This window comes from Struthio camelus, chromosome 3 (assembly GCF_040807025.1).
Source record: "Struthio camelus isolate bStrCam1 chromosome 3, bStrCam1.hap1, whole genome shotgun sequence".
Lineage (NCBI taxonomy): Eukaryota > Metazoa > Chordata > Aves > Struthioniformes > Struthionidae > Struthio > Struthio camelus.
The window spans coordinates 79,067,330-79,084,497 of NC_090944.1; the positions used below are offsets into that span (position 1 = coordinate 79,067,330).

Sequence of the window (17,168 nt, forward strand, 5' to 3'; positions counted from 1 at the left end):
AACCCTGTTTTACAGGAAGTTTCGAATGTTCAGAAAGTACAGGATTAGGCAATAATCTGAATAACCATATATCTTGTTTATATCCGAGGCCAAATCTTCAAAAGTTATCCTTGAGTAGCTGTTTCATATTGCACTTACAGACCATCTGAAACATTGAAATAAAAACAAACCTTGTGACAAGTACAGATGAAAGGGAAAACGCTAAGACATGAGGTATACTTGAGAGCAACAGTAGGGTTTCAGATACATTGCATCCCTATATTTGTGTGTACCATTGTTTGGTGATTCCCTTTTCTTTTCTTGTTAAAGCACTTTACTTTCGTATGTCTGCACATTTGTTTGTACTATTTAAGTTGAATTTTTAAGATGATTCATGCAATAATGAGCACAAGGCAACAGGAAAGCTGAAACTCGTTTTTCCTGAAAATGGGTGTTAGATTGTGAAACAATCTTCCAGAGAAGGGGATGGAAGCTCTGTCACTGACTTTATTTAAAGATAGATCAGACAGAGCACTCTGAAGTATAGTGTGTATTTACATTCCATGTTTCTAGAAGAATGTATCTGATTATTTAATACTCTCTTTGATCTCTAATTTTGACCAAAATGAATGTTTCAGACTGCACAATGCTGTTTATAGGAGTAAGTAACATAAATAAGTGGTTCTGCTCACAAATCTCCCCTTCATGCCAGTTACTAGGTACAATACCATTGCCAAAAATATATTTCTCAAATTCTGGTTTCTCTGAAAGAGCTGAGAAAATAGTAGTTTCCTTGTATATGATGACTTCTTTCTTGCTTTCTCTTTTATTACTTGTATACACATAGAGAACTTTTCAAAATGATTAATATAATCTATTCCTCTCGGCTTTGATATATACAGCATAGAAAATAAAGCCCTAAAAACAGGATGCTTTTCAGTAATTCATAATTAAATATGCAAATTCCACAGCTAAATTTGGACATGCATTTATATGACTAATCACATTCCAGAAAGCCAGAAAATTGCAATTGCATGCTTAAATAGATGGCCAGGCCCCAAAAGCACATGGGTGCTCTTGTTCTCTTATTTCAGGAAAAACAGTTGCTTTGCTATTAAATGACACCCTCTGAAAATTAAACACATTTGTATGTGTAATTCAGGTGCTAGCTTAGACATGTCTTTCTCTCTTTTATTTTAACACATTCAACAGAAGACCAGTTTTTAAAAACATTGCCCAACTGACTTTAACTTTTACATCCCTTTGATATGTTGGTGACTTGACTAAATGTCTTGCTGCTGTAGATTGGCTGTGGATGGACCATATGGAGCTGCAACTACAGATGTTTTTCACTATCGAGTGAGCGTATGCATTGCAGCAGGAATAGGAGTTACACCATTTGCCTCTATTCTAAAATCCATTTGGTACAAATGCTGCAATCCTAGCATAGTACTGACACTGCAGAAGGTAGGTGGAAAAGTTTATCCCTCTGTTAAAAAGTTCCACAAATGAGCTTATTTTGTCTGAGTTGAAGAGGTGATTCAGAGCTAGAGACTCACTTGAGTGCTCTAACTCTCTCCCAGAAGCAGTCACTCGCAAGGCACTGAAAAACGGAAAAACTAGCTTCCTCCTTTAGGCACTTAGGCACATAAGGCTGGTACCTTGAGTGAGGTGGTGTGAATAACCTCTTCCACTCCCCCGTTTGCAAGTGCATTTGCACAAGTCCTCTCTCTTTCCTTCCTTTTACCACACCTCTCCTTTCCTGGTTCTGCTCTTGTCTGACCCTCCAAAAAGCCAACCTGGCTTACTAATCCAGACAAATTTCGGTTGATCCATTTCTGCTGGTGCACGGAGCAGAACCTGCTACCAGATAATCAAGCAAGTCCCAGAGCTGCCCTAGAAGGAGGCAGAGCCAAGGGGCTCTAAGGAGAGAGAACGGCCGGCCTTGTTATAGCAGCAAACCCTGACTTGCCTGTCTGTACCCTCAACTATTTTTCCGTACTGCAGCTTTTTTTTACCTCCTTTCTGCTTTCCAGCTGTTTCAGTTGCTGTTGCATGGTGGGGTCTCCTGAATCCACTCTCATTTCCAGATGGAAGAAGGTAGCTTCAACTGAACTACTTTTGGTAAAAGCTACGGAATCAGTTTTTCAGTAGTAATTGGAAACAAATAGGAAACGCCTCTTGGAAATAGATAGATAGGTAGGTAAGTATGCGGGTAGGTAGGTAGAGAGCTAGAAATTTGTCCTCTTTCCTACAGAAAAATCCTGTAAGTTCATCTCAGACAGTCCTGAAGGGCAGAATATGCTCCTTGTCCAGCTGCAGGTTTCATGAGGGCCTTTGGGCTGAGTGTCCAGATTTAGGTTGGTGCGTTCAGCAACTATTAGCTGCTTTTGTCATCTTGGAAAATCAGAAGGATATTAGCCAGCATAGAAGGAATACAAAAAGGGCTTTTAAACGTGGGATGAGATGTGTGTATGCATGTATGTGTTTGTATATACATATTATATATATATATGCATATATTTATACGAGATGCATATTACTGCCTGTGAACAACTTTAATTAATTAATTGAAAAAATATATTGGGGGCTATAAGGCAAGGATGGTACCTATTAAGTTAACATACTGTTGATTTGCTAACCTGTTATATGTTTTTTGCTAAACATACATGAAGCAGCACTGGATGAGGATAGGTGAAGAAGAGATAATAGTGAGGTACAGAGAGGGATAAGAAGGTAATGGGAAAAAAATGAGAGTTAAATGTTCTTTTCTCTGTCCATAGTGGCAAGCAGTAGCTCGTGGACCCTACAGCTTATTTTAGCTCATTTTCCAATGTAAAAGCTGAACTGGGAACCATTCAACATTTCACATTTAAGGACAGACGTTGAAATCGCATTTGAGTGGACAGATCTCTGAGAGGGTCAGTGCATATGGAGCTGATTGGAGGACCAAAGGGCCGATCTTTATAAATGAAAGAGTGTTAAAATAAGCATCTTAATGACAAGCTGCCACTGAAAAGGCATCTGGGATTTTAGTAACTGAGAAGTTGAGGAGAGGTTCAAATTGCCAGGGGGGATCTTTGAGGCAGAGAAAGCATTGGGAAGGGAGCAAAATAACAACGAAATTATGTAGTAGATGTGAAAAGAAGTATACTCGCAAACATTCCCATTGTACTAGAAGGGTTTTTTTCCACTGGAAGGAGAGTGACATATATGTATATATGTTATATATGTATATTCTGTATATTATATATGTATGCATGTAAAATTGTTACTATTATCATTGTTGTTGTTATCTTAAGGGGAAAACAAGCTGAATTTAACCATGTATTGCGAGTACAGATTACCTCAGGGTGTTCATCTACAGATTAGGGAGAATCCTGGGTAGGTGTGCCTACAGAGCTAAATGCATGGTGCATCCCACCACAGTTTTTTGCTGTAAAGAGTTCATTCTCTCTGAATTCCTGTGAAATACAAATATATAATGATTTCTATTTATTCTTTATCTATATCTTGGCTTCTTTATTGGTGCAGCAGGAATACTGATGCTTATTTTTCACAGGTGTTACGAGGCTAAACTTCATCAGTATTTGTAAAATATTTTGAAATCTTGCATGAATGGTGCTGGGGAAGTTCACAGCCTTATTTTAAAAATTTAGCAGTCGTTTTAGTGAGAGCGATTAATCTCAGGGTAGCGCTGCACTTTTTTTCCCATTGGTTAAAAGCTTCCACTTGCGATATAATTACAAATAATTTAATCTTCCTCAAAGCATTCAGCACTCTCTTTCTGCCATGATGAGTACCATAGAAATGTCTATTAAGGAAATAAATAAGAGGTTTTTCTTTTTTTAACAACTTCGTTTTGATTTGAGTACAGCTATCATTACGCTTATTGAACTAATATTTCTTAGCGTTGCCCACATACGGTTGAGATATAAATACTCATAGCTTCCATAATGTCTGCAGCTGTATAATTTAAAAAATGCAGCAAATCAAAAGGAGTACACATTTATCTAATTGAGTCTTCACAATTAACTAGCCTTAGAGCCTTCATTTCCCTATCATTTTTTGAGATGAGGAAGGGAGCTACTACTAGTCATGGCTGGACTGTTCCTACTGGCTTCAGCTATGCATAAACTGATCTTCTTCTCAGATTAGTGGGTCTCATTTTTCAGAGCAATTGCTGTTGAAATTGATGAAATTGTACTGATCCATCAGATGCTATTTGCAAACATCTACTTTCTCTTTTACCCTACATAAGGACTTAAGAATGGTTGTACTGTGTCTTACCAAGGATCCATCTGGCTCAATATCTTATCTCCAACAGTGGCTGTTCATGAATGCCTAGGGAAAAGTATACAGACTGAAAATCATATACTGATATTTCTTTGGTGAATACTTTCTCGCCTTTGAGCAACCTGCAGTTCAGTAATGTCTTGATACAAGAGCTGTATCTTTGTGTTCAATAACCCTTAGTAAATTTTTCTTCCATGAATTTATCTAATGGCTTTTTGAATCCATGTAGACCTTTGACAACCACAGCATATTGTGGCAATAATTTCTAAAGTTCACCTACATATTGTGTGGAAAGCAAGAATGCCCTCTTATTTGCTTTCAACCTGACCATTTCCTACCAGAGCTAATGTTCTACTTTGAGTTGCACACTATCCCACAGGCTTTTCAGTGAAATATTTCTGTCTGAAAACTTAAAAACTCTGGGCTCTTTCTGCTGTCATATGTAATTGTATTTCCGAGTTGTCTTTGAAAAGCAGCTTTTGCCTCGACAGGGTTGACTGGCTGGTCTTGCCAGCCTACCCAATCTCCTGAGAGTACCTCCTAGAAAACAATATCAAGGCAGAATAGTGTCAGCCTCTTGCTACACATTCAGGGTGTGAATTTGAACCTTGTCCTGCATTTATATGAAAGGCTGCCTGCTGTCACCATAGCTCTAAATTAATGCCTTGTTGTTTAGACTGCTAAGTCCCACTTCCCAGCTTGCCCATGGCTACAGGCACTGCTGTGAATTCGCTGTACTGACTCAGTGGACCGTTCAAGTCAAGGCAGGTCTCTGGGTCTCTGACTTTTTTTGGTACCCTTCAACCCATGGGCGGTGTGGTATATTTAGGAGCTCGTAGGACTGGGGTTTTGCAGGGAGGTGCCCAGCTGTAGTGTAAGAGGGTAGCAGGAAGCAGCTTTATGTCCAAGGAGGAGCAGCAAGAGCCAGTGATGAAGGTTCCTCCCTGTTCATCACCTTTTACACCTCTCTACTGAAGAGCTGGCTTTGCTCAGAGGCAGAGCTCCGCTGATGTCTCCAGGGAGGGGGCGGAAATGGATGGTTGGTCATCAACTGATAATTATTAATGACTTTCTATATGAAGTTGATTTACAAAATATTTTCTTCCACCTTACAGGAAAGATGCATCAGAGCTCTTGCTCTTGTCTGCTGTACAAAATTCAGGATGGGGGAAAACAGATGATAAATATGCACGCACCGCAAGGGAGTGGAGTAGTACAGAAATAAGCGACTACTCAAAACCCTGCATTACAGATCTGATTAATAGCAATACTGCATCTAACTCAATTTGCAAAAAAAGCACTTGGAAAATTTAAGAGAGTTTACTTGGGCAAGCCATCAAGCTGATGACTGTAGCTGGTGGAGGTAGGGTGGGTGGAGACTAATGAAACATAAATCTAAAACAGATTTTTAAGGTCCTAAATAATTGCACAGTCAGTTAATAGTATGAGGCTTACAAGAAAAAATATAGGATTCAGAGTGATTGTTTAATTATAGAAATGTACTGATGCTAGCTTTATTCTACAGTGTTAATAAGGATGAATCTTATTGTATGTTTATTGTATTTTAATTATATATGTCATCTGTTGTGCTATGCTATGGGTACTCAGCAGAGAGCAAGGAAAAGTCCTCCATAAACAGCATTTATTTTAACATATTATACTGGAAGTCCTCCTTGGTCTAAGGCAAGAGGATACTTCTTCCCCATAGGCCAGCCTTCTTCACTAGCTTTTTTCTTTCTCTTCAAGACTATAATCATGGCCAAAAATACCTCTTGTAATTACAGTCTTTATTCACTACCAGATGCTCTCCACTTCTAACATGTGAAAATTACAGGCAGTGTACTAGGTATAGCTTCAGCAGAATTTCACCAGAGATGAGCTTAAGCAATTTCTGTGGCTTTGGAAAGATATATCCTTTCTCGAGAGAACTGTGCCAGAGGCAGTTTTGACCTGATTTGGTTGGACTGGCTGTTATTATGACAGCTAGGTCTGGAATCAGTTGGCTAAAACTACTCCTTCAAGCACCATACCCTGATATTCTCATCCCCATTTACAAGACCCATTTTGCCACAGCTCATCATCTGGCTTTTCTTCTTCCTTCCCTGAATGTGCTTGGCTCCTAAACCTGCCCACATGCTCCCAGTTGCTACCCTTAGCACTACTCATTATTCATTTAGGAGCACATGCCTCTTCTTCACACACATGTACTAAATATACACTTCCATAAAATGAACTGCTGAAAAGGCTCGAGAAATAAGATGATCAAATAGCGGTTGAGGGAAGAAATTTCTCACTGCAAATCAACAGCCACAGTGTAATGCAGACTGACAGCGCTGTGTGGCCGGATTTTCAAGGCGCTGAGGATCTGGGGCAAGCAAGGACTTCAGAATTCAGATACAAAAGCTACATAAAGATTAAGGCTGTAATTCTTATATAATTCAGGTAATTTAGAATAATGCTATTGTTTGTTACAAAAATGAAAGGCTATAAAGTCAGTAGGACTGCTTTTCCTCATAACCTATGCCAGTGAAAATCAGCAGCAACCCCCCGTGAAGAGATGAGATTATACTTAAGACGAAACGTTGGAACAGAGTAGGGAAAAAACAAAGCCAATATGGTTGGCATTAAAGTTCTGCAGATACTCCTATTCCTGGCCTGTAAAAATACCCTTCTCCACCCAGAATTTTATATTTCTATTTCCTACGATGATACCTCATTGGTATTTCTAGTAGAAACCACAGATGGTCCCTTACAGTACATTCAGATCTAAGAAACATCTCACATTGCTGTTAGTCTTTTTCACCAAATCTCCAGTGAAGCATGATGTTATCAAATTTTTCTTCTATCATCTTACCGAAAGTCTGGCCACCTAGTATATTAAATCTTCTGGAAATTTCCTTATAGCTTCCTGGTGTCTATCTTCTCTGATTTTTCACTTTTGAGTTGTTTAATATGCATCTTCTTCTCACTAATCCTATGGGAAATGGCTTCAAATTCCAAATCACCAGAGCTCCCAGAAGGATTGCCTTGGGGTCAAACCTTCCACATTGCTTTTGATATTGAGGTATAATGGAAGACAAGTAGCCCAGTGAGCACAAATAGAAATGAGTTGGAGAAAAATTAAGGAATTTTGTAACAAAATAAAAAAGCAGAGTCACGATAAAAAATGCTCCAACTGTCTACTAGGTATAGGTTTATATGTAGTCCTTCATGTCATTCCTTTTTAATCTGATATGGTGTAGTTTTAGGCTTCCCCCATGTTTGTGAGGTATGTAAGTTACAAGAAAGGAAATCAGATTTGTCTTATAGGTATAATTTTGGTGCAGCTGGGTATCAGGGTTGTGCCTGAGTAAACAAGCACTGCATTGTAGACATTCCTTCCCTAGGTGGTCCAGGAGCTCATTATCTAGTCCTCTACACAGACGGACTGGTTTGAGACAGTGGACTGGCTCAAAACCTAGTGATTGACTGAACTCCTAGCCATCTTCACAGCAAAGCATTTGACTAATTGGTGGAGGAGGTTTCAAGGTGGGAACTTCAGACTATCCTGAAGATTCTTCAAGGCAGCTGCTGTTCTGCCTAGGCTAACAGCATGTTCCAGTGTGTTAATTAAGATGCTGGGTGGGTAATCTGGCCAATCCAGAGACTCCACAGGCAGTTCTGGTTGCAAAATTAATCAACTCGTGCATAGATACGATGCATGTAAATGATCAGTTCTGTTTCTGCAGAAGTGGTCACACAGGACAGTCTTTTGTACATAGTTAAGTAGTTAGAAGATACTCTGTATGTAGTTAAGATAATCAGTCGCAGTAGATTATTCATGTGCTGAAGTGGTCACAGAGGTCCCAGAACCTCTGGGCAGAACAGGGGTGTTGGGGAGCCTCACTTGATCCCACTGAAGAGGCCACTGAACTGACTCTTGCAATAAAGACTTCCATCACCATACGGAGAGCGACCAACCAACTCATTTAAAAGATCTGATTCCCTATGTAAGCATTACCCTATGCCAAGATCCCAAGAAATTAGCTTTTTTTAACAAACACACTGTTTACGAGTATCTGTGCAACAGATGAGGAAGATTCGGAGAAAAGCCACAAAAATGATTAAAGGATGGAAAATGTGCCTTACAGTGACAGATTCCAGGAATGTTTGGTTTTCCATAGAGAGGATTATAGGATGACTTGAGCCCAGCCCCTAATTTCTACCTGGGAAACAAAGCTTTAATAATGGCCTCTCCAATCCAACAGGCAACAGTAAAACAAGATCCAGCAGATGGAAGACGAAGCTAGAGAAATCTGGATGAGAAATACAGTGCACTTTTTTCATAAAGAGGAGGTTTTTAACCATGAGAATACCAACTCATGGCATAGGGGTTGATTTTTCCTCTTTGGCAGCTTTAAAATTATAGTTTCATGTTTCTTTAGAAATTACATGCTCTAATTTTAACAAGAAATTTAAAAAGAGCTAGGGACATCCTGTGACTTGTGTTATATTTGGCATTTCAGCTGAAGAACATAAACATACCTTCTGACCACATCAAATGTTATCCTGTGGCATAAGGTCTTGAGAAAATACTATTCCTTACTGCAGTGCTAGATGAAACTGAAATTCCCTTTTCAATGTAACTGAAAATCATATCAAAATTTCAAAGAGTAATCAAGAAATGCAGGATTAGGTATTATAAATTAAAGTTGAGATGCACTGGCAGAGGGAGATGGGAAACTTGTACTTTGCCTATCTTTATTAAAATAACAATGTAGTCACTCAATATTTAAGCACAAAAAGAATTTTTTTTAAAGATAGAAACCTTACATCACCAAAATGACATGTGATTATGTTAAGTTTACAGTGGAGAAGAGTAGCACACTATGCGGTTGATGATTTCACTCAGTCATTAGGAAGTTTTATTGAAAGTTTTCTTCTTTTTAAATCTCTCCACTTTTATCTGACAGGTTTATTTTTACTGGATTGCTCGAGACCCATCAGCATTTGAGTGGTTTGCTCATCTTCTATCCTTTTTGGAAACAAAAATGGCTGAAAAAGGGAAAAAGGATTTCCTAAGTTATCATATATTTCTTACCGGCTGGGATGAAAGTCAGGTAATAATGAAGCTCTTACGAGACCGAGTTAATGTACCTTGCTTTTCTGGTATGGTAACATATGGAGCAGCAACAGTTGAATGAATGATGGATGAAGCAGAGAGACAAAGAACTGTAAATATAAAGAGACCAGGCTGCCTGTTTCCATCTCATATTCAGGAAAATAGGAACAGATAGATCAAGCCAGTGATCCTTCTACTCCTCTATCTTGTTCTGGGCAGTGCTGATTACCAGATGTTTTAGAGGAAAGTACAGAAGGTCTTTCAGAGGTTTGTGAAAGGACATTTTGTCTACATATCTTTCTTTAAGTAGATCCTGGCATTTTGCTTTGAAATATAGAGAGCTGCATAAAAAGCATTGGCTTTATTTACTCTTAATATTTATTATAACTTTTATTGTTCATATATATGTCCAGTATATTTTGAACCCTGCCGCACTCAGAACATTATGGCAATGAATTTTATGGACAAATTCACGTTGTTTAAAAAGGTATTTTCACTGCTTGGCTTTAAAATTAACATCTTATAATTTCACTGGGTCACCCCACCTCAAGGCACATAATTGTTAGTCTGCGTAGATTGCATTCAACTTCTTTAGTCTTTATCTAGACCCAAATGAGTTGATTTTCTTTCTCTTTTTTTCAACTGATCAGTCAGAGCACACTGCAACCAGAGCTAGGTAACTACCAGAAAAACTCTCATAGGAAACTCCTTGCTCTAGTGTTTTATTTTCTGCTGTTTCTATTGAATGAAAGGACTGCCTAGTAGAGATAGAAAATAGAAAATGTCATATAGTTTTTCCCTTCCTGCCTCCCCTGCCAAAAAATATTGTTTCTTTCTGCTTTCCTTAGGGTTTATGTCAGGTAATGAGATATGTGCATAAAACTGTATTCACACTTTTTCTACAACTAGTATCTAAGGGAGTGTGTAAAGACCTCCTTTGAAATGAAAAATCTATTCCCATTGTGAAATATATGGCATTTTTACCAATGTTACACAAGCCATGACTCTGTTTTAACAGTATCACAGGGTATTATCTAATACCTGTTTTGAAACAAGCTATTCAAGAACCTAACAGAATACAAAGCTGACATCATCTTTCAGCATCTCACTCCCTTCTTGGACAAATGTCAGTCCAGAAGTAAGGTACGGAGACTACACTTCTTGCTGGGATATCTTTTCAAAGTGCCGTCTTCTTTTCCCCAAATCCCCCTATGAGCCTGCAGAAGCATCTCTGGAGTTGGGCAGCCTCCTCGCCTACCCTGGACCTTCCCTTGCTTCTGGAGATCCCGAAGCGCAAAATACTGTTATCCCACTTCTAAAAGGTTGCGGGTGAAGAGCATTGCTTTTGAAAGGGTGTTTCTCCTACTCAGACCAAGCCCAGAGAACTGTATTTGGCAACTGGTCCACCATCTTCAGAGATCCACAATGCTCCCTTATCTTACAGGTCTTTCCTACTTATCTTTAGGAAATTCCCGTTCATCACTCCTCTCAATGAGAGCTTCAACATCAGTAATACGTGGATGATGCTCAACTTTACTGCCTTTACTTCTCCTTTAGCAAACAACAAAACCAGCATTCTCTCCTAGCTGTCTCTCTATTTAGATGACCAGTAGTTAGGTGAAGCTGAACCAAAGCAGGAGGGACAATTTACATCTAGTACATCTCCCATTGCTGGGAGGGTTTTTACTTTTCAGTCCTAATGTTTAATCCACTCCTCAAGCTCTTTATAGATTCCCTACTGGCACTGGATAGACAGATATGGCACATGTCTGTCTCTGTTTAGCCAAGAAATTATGATCCTTGTAATGCCCTTGAAATTCCTAGCCATCAGTAATGCAGTAAGTTGTATGTGGGGCTGACAACAGCAAACCTAAAAAAGTTCCACTTGATATGAATGGAAATAGCCCATTATGGAGTGGCACAATTTTGCCGTAAAAAATTCACAAATCCCACTTCCCACACACCACTCACTAAATTTCAAGTTCTTTCTAAGTCCTCCACGACTTTGGCCCAAACTAACAAAAAGAATCTTTTAGAAACATGACCTCTTGTGACAGCTGTGCTTGACCAGAATAATTGAGTTGTCAAGCAACAGAGAAGACTCATTAGCACAAGAGTGCATTCCTAGAAAACAGATATAAATTTTGGCAACCATTTCTGCAAGAGGTGCCTAGTTCATGCTACGGCCTGAATACAAAACCCTTTTTAATATAGTTTTCCTCCAGTAATTTCTTGACAGTGATAGTAATGATGATAGTCTGTAATGAAAACAAGCATATTCATCCTACAATAGCAGTACAATTAAGAGAGAGAGTGGTTTTGGTTTTAAGCATACCAAGAAAGTATTCAGAAATCTTGGTTATGGGTGCAGCAGAGGATCAGTGAGAGACAGTAAATGCCCATGAAAATCAGGATTTGGTTTCTTGGCACTGGGAGCTGTGTAGCTTATTTAATTCAGTGCTCTACCTGAGCTGATCTGCTCCTTGCTTCTCCCTCCGCTTGATGGGAAGGGACAAAACACTCAGGGTTTTATCCTTGAAGACTCGGTACATGTGCTATTATCTTCCCCGTGAGCAGCAGAAAAAAAAATGCTCTGGACATACCCAGGGTCCCTAAGGTGCATACCATTTCTAATATTTGTCACCAAACATGATAGCATTTCTTCCCTTTCCTAAACTCCAACTCAGCCTTAAAATGTTTGCTGTCACTTCAGTATCTTCAGTGAAGAAAATGTAGGGTGTGATATTCAAAGGCTGCTAAGAGGTTTAGGAATCTAAGATCTGTCTGTGAAAGTGAGTTAGGCATTTAGGCCAATGCCAGTAAAGACTGATGTTTAATTCCAGCTCCATTCAAACATTTCATCTTAAGCAACTGAACACCTTCAAGGTCCTGGGCTTAAGTTATTTTTGGAAGTGCTTTTTACACTTTTAGTCATTCTATGCACTCTTCAGAGCGTACCTCTCCCTCTCCCTCTCCCTGTATGCTGGAGTGCAGCCATTTGATAATTATGCCATTTTCTTTCCCTCATTAATATTTCTGTCTTTCATTCAGAGATAGCATTATTGCTTTCTCCTCTTGCTTGGAATATACATTGTTGATTCTAAAATGATTACCTTGTAAATTTGCCTTTAGGCTACTCATATAGCCCTACATTATGATGACAAGATGGATGTAATTACTGGTTTGAGACAGAAGACCTTCTATGGAAGGCCAAACTGGGACACTGAGTTCAAGCGACTAGCTGAAAATCATCCAAGGTAAGGCAGGTTAGCTTCTAACCTTGTTATGTAACTCTTCTCTCAGCATAAACAGTGGGAGGAAGGGAGGGTAAACCTTTTTAAATGACCCTTTTAAAATAATTCAGTTTTTTTGCTGTGTGGAAAGAAGATTTATGCTTAATGAAGCTTTTAATGAAGAAATCTCGGAAAGAGAATGCCAATAAAATCTAATTTTTGGACAAGAAAATCTAATATTTAGAAGTATTTCAATATCCTGGCCTTTGTCCAGATATAATTGAAACACACAATCCAATTACTGTTCTGCACAAAGGACAAAGTAGCATTAATTTCCCTTGAAGATGGTTATTAAAGAGATAAACTGTGATTTTTTTTCTTATGATGTCAAGGATATGTTTGTTCCCCTAACATATTTGGCTACTCTTGCAAGACTATGCTGTTCTGTTATTAGTTCCTCTCTGCTGGCAAAGACAGTTCATTTGAACTTGGTGGATTTGCTAGTGGTCTGTGAAAAGCTGCTTTGTTCCTGAAGGCCTTTGAAGTGAGAATTTGAAATATTTTGTGTTCAGCAGTAGAAAATTCCAGACTCTTTGTGACTCTTTATTATTTCCAAACATTTACCTGTTAATACAAAATAAAGGCTTGCACTTGGGAGATAAAGATACAAAAAGTAAAGGAAGAAAATGTTTTTTTTAAGGATGAAAAAGGACTAAGAAAAAGCTGAAAGAGTGGCATCCAAGAGAATACAGTAAGCTACAAGAATAGCATAAAACTGCAGAAATAACAGTAATAGAGAAACCACTTGACAGAGGTCAAAATGAACACAATCAAGAAATACGAAAGATTAAAAATAGAGAAAGGCCAAGAGTAGAAAATATGATTTTTAAAAGACCTTTTAAAGTGACTCTATCGCAAGAACAGAGCTTTTAAAGTTATAGCTGAGACATTACTATTTTGTTAATTTTCTTAAGTAAAACTGAGAGAAATCTGGTTTTCTGATGCTCAGGGAAGAAGATGGGCATTAACTTTCCATACTGACTATGTGGTATTTCCTTAGAAAGCCAGTATTGAAGTTATAGAAAAATTTGTATTTATAGTTATCTATTGTGTTTATATTTGTAGAATAGAATTTGTATTTCTACTTATAGTAGAACTTACATAGTAGAACTTACATTTATAATTATAGAAAAATTTGTATTTGCTTCTAAGTCAGGATGCACATATTAACGGTCAAGTTTGAACCTTTTAAAGGCAACGTTGCATCAAATAAACACTTCTGGGCTCCTAATGCATCCTGAAGGACAAAGAACAAACACCCAAACTTTCTTTCTTGGGTTGAGTTACAGAAGGTTTAAGATGTAGAGAGTTTCTTTTGTGTGAAGGAACAGTCAGCTCTTATGAACTGACTAACTTTTGAGTCCCTGCATCTAGGTCCAGGGAGTTTCTCTTGGCTGCAACAGTGTCTTTTTGCAGATTAGCAAGAATATACCACTCTAGGTTGAACCTAGTGTAATAGAGCATTAGAGTAATACTAGAGCACCACTTCCGGGGACAATGGCTTTGGCACCAGGATCAGATCTACAGGCACTCCTTTACAGGAGCAAACTTTTTGAAACTCATGCTGTCACTCGTCTCTTGCACATTGTTTAGCTAGATTCTGCTTTCCCCAGTAGCTCAGCAAGTGTGTGTATCCGTTTGTGCATACATATGTTTCCAAGGAAGATGTGCTGTATATCCATCCTTAAAAGCTAACCCTGTAGGCATGTTCCAGTAAAGAACCAGGGTTCCAGTTGCTTGTAACAGTCTTATGAAAACAGTTGCTTGTTACATTGGAAATGCTCTTATTATTTTATGAGAACTATCTATAGGCAAAATTAAAAAAGAAATCAGCCATTTAAAAATTGTCCGTAGGTATCTATATAAAAGTGTTAAAATAAAAAAAAAATAGAACATTCGGAAATAACTGAGACTTTTGTGCGTTTCTTTAGAAAAATAAAATTAACTCAACTGGAGAAAAAACATAGAAAAAAGTCAGTCCAAAGAGTGTGTTGTTTGCCCTTCTCTTTATTTCTCTGTCTTGAAAAAAATTAGGAGGATCAAACTAACAACAACCATTTAAAATAATATGTGACCTCCAAAATAGCAATCCAGATAAATAATGTAATAAGAGACAGTAAACACTGAACTATTACAAGGGTTATACAATAATCTTTTGTTGACAGTAACACAAGACTTTTTAAATGTATTTCTCACAAAGCCATTTCAAAATTTGTAAACAAGGCTGGAGACTGCCAAAAGGTGCATTTTCCTGTTTGCTGTGCTACTTTTATGTCACTGTTATTGTGATTACAGGAACAGTATTGGAGTATTCTTCTGTGGACCCAAGACTCTCTCCAAGATCCTTCAACAGATGTGCAATTCATATTCATCAGTTGATCCAAGAGGGGTTCAGTTTCACTACAACAAAGAAAGTTTCTAGGCTGTACTTCTCAGCTGTAAAATAGATACTACCAAATTGTATTTTTTCCTTACCTTCTCCAGTCCTCTACTCATTATGCTGCATAACAGCAGCTGTAAAATGAAGTAGCTGCATTGACTTCAGTGGAAAAATACAGTCCTACGCCAATTAAAGATTTGGACCCCATCTTCAGACTCTCCTTTGAAGAACTGAAGGGCTGATTCTCCATTACTTACTCCACTATATTGTGAATCCATCTACAGCTGTGTGAAAATAAATGCAAACCATTACTCTATGAAGAAACATACATAAGTAAATTAGACATTTAAAACCATACTTCACTGTTGTGTGTAATGCCACTGTGGGCTATTCTCTCATTCCAGTCGTTTACATGTCCAGCCATTTAAAATACTTTCCTTCCTGTTGTTCTAATTTCTCACTTCTCCTTCTAGCCTCCTACTGCATATATAGCCACATCACCTTTTGTACTAAGCAATAATGTTTCAATAAACTCTGTTCACCAAATTTCTTTTGCCCTACACTATGCCCTATTTAAGCCTCCTATTTCTGCAGTGTGGTGGTACATGCCATAAGCTAATATGTTCTGAAGGTTAATATGTTGAGTGGACTCCAGAAGTGTTTGTGCTCAGTGAATGGCTTCCCCAAGTCAGGCAACTGAAACTGCGGGAAGAAGTTTCAGGTGTCCTTTAAATGACACACTGCTTCATTGGCACTGCAGAATGGGCTTTAAAAGATACACAGTCACACAAACTGTAGAGTCACTGAGGTGAGAAGGAACCTCTGGAGACTGTCTACTCCAACCCCCCTGCTCTGAGCAGGGTCACCTAGAACAGGTTGCTCAGGGCTGTGTCCAGCTGGGTTTTGAATATCTCCAAGGATGGACACTCCACAACCTCTCTGGAAAATCTGTGCTAGTGCTCAACCACCCTCACTGTAAAAAAGTTCTTCTTATGTTTAAGTGGAATCCCCCGTATCTCCATTTGTGCCCGTTGCTGCTTGTCCTGCCACTGGATACCACTGAGAAGAGTCTGGCTCCATCTTCTTTACTCCCCCCATCACATATTTATACACATTGATAAGATCCCCCTGAGCCTTCTCTTTGCCAGGCTGAACAATCCAAGCTCTCTCAGCGTCTCCTCATATGAGGATGACGCTTCAGTCCCTTTTTGCTGGACTCATTCCAGTATGCCCACAGCTCTCTTGTACCGGGGAGCCCAGGACTGGGCACAGCACTCCAGATGCGGCCTCACCAGAGCCGAGCAGAGAGGAAGAATCACCTCCCTCGACCTGATGGCAACGCTCTGCCTAATGCAGCCCAGAAGGCTGTTGGCCGCCTTTGCTGCAGGGCTGCATTGCTGGCTCATCGTCACCTTGCTGTCCACCAGGACTTCTAGGGCCTTTTCTCAAAAGCTACTTTCGAGCCGATTGGCCCTCAGCCCGTACTGCTGCTTGGGCTTATTCCTTCCCAGGTGCAGGACTTTACACTTCCCCTTGCTGAACTTCAGGAGATTCCTGCCGGCCTATTTCTCCAGCCTGTCGAGCTCCCTCTGAATGGCAGCACAATCATCTGATGTATCAAACATTCCCCCCGGGCTTTGTATCATCTGCAGACTGGCCAAGGGAGCACGCTGTCCCGTTGTCCAGGTCGTTAATGAGATGTTAAACGGTGTTTGTCCCAGTCTTGATCCCTGGGAGACACCACTAGTGACTGGCCTCCACATGTGCTTTGTGCTGCTGATCACAACCCTTTGAGCTTGGCAACTCAGCCAGTTTTCAGTCCACCTCACTGTCCACTTATCTAACCTGTTTTTTATCAGCTTGTCCATGAGGTCAGCGTGGGAGACAGTGTCAAAAGCCTTGCTAAAGTTGAGATAAACAACTTCAGTTAGGTATGATTTCCACTTCATAAATTCATGCTGACTCTTTGTTGTCTCTGGAGGTTTCCAGGAGGAAGCCACTTTCAGCTCCATCACCTTTCCAGGAATCAAGATGAGGCTGACCAGCTTGTTGTTCCCCAGATCCTCCTCCTTGCCCTTCTTGAAGACAGAAGTGACATTTGCTGTCTTCCAGTCCTCAG

The 17,168-nt window shown here is 39.3% G+C and overlaps 1 protein-coding gene across 1 annotated transcript in view; it reads left to right on the forward strand.

The window, feature by feature from the left end:
• The window catches only part of NOX3 (NADPH oxidase 3), a 40,136-nt gene extending 25,045 nt beyond the window's left edge, over positions 1-15,091 (forward strand). The window contains exons 10-13 of the mRNA XM_068936457.1: positions 1,284-1,446; positions 9,228-9,374; positions 12,509-12,633; positions 14,965-15,091. Of these exons, the coding sequence (XP_068792558.1) occupies positions 1,284-1,446; positions 9,228-9,374; positions 12,509-12,633; positions 14,965-15,091 (562 nt within the window). The remainder of the gene's footprint in view (positions 1-1,283; positions 1,447-9,227; positions 9,375-12,508; positions 12,634-14,964) is intronic.
• Positions 15,092-17,168: the final 2,077 nt, after the last annotated feature.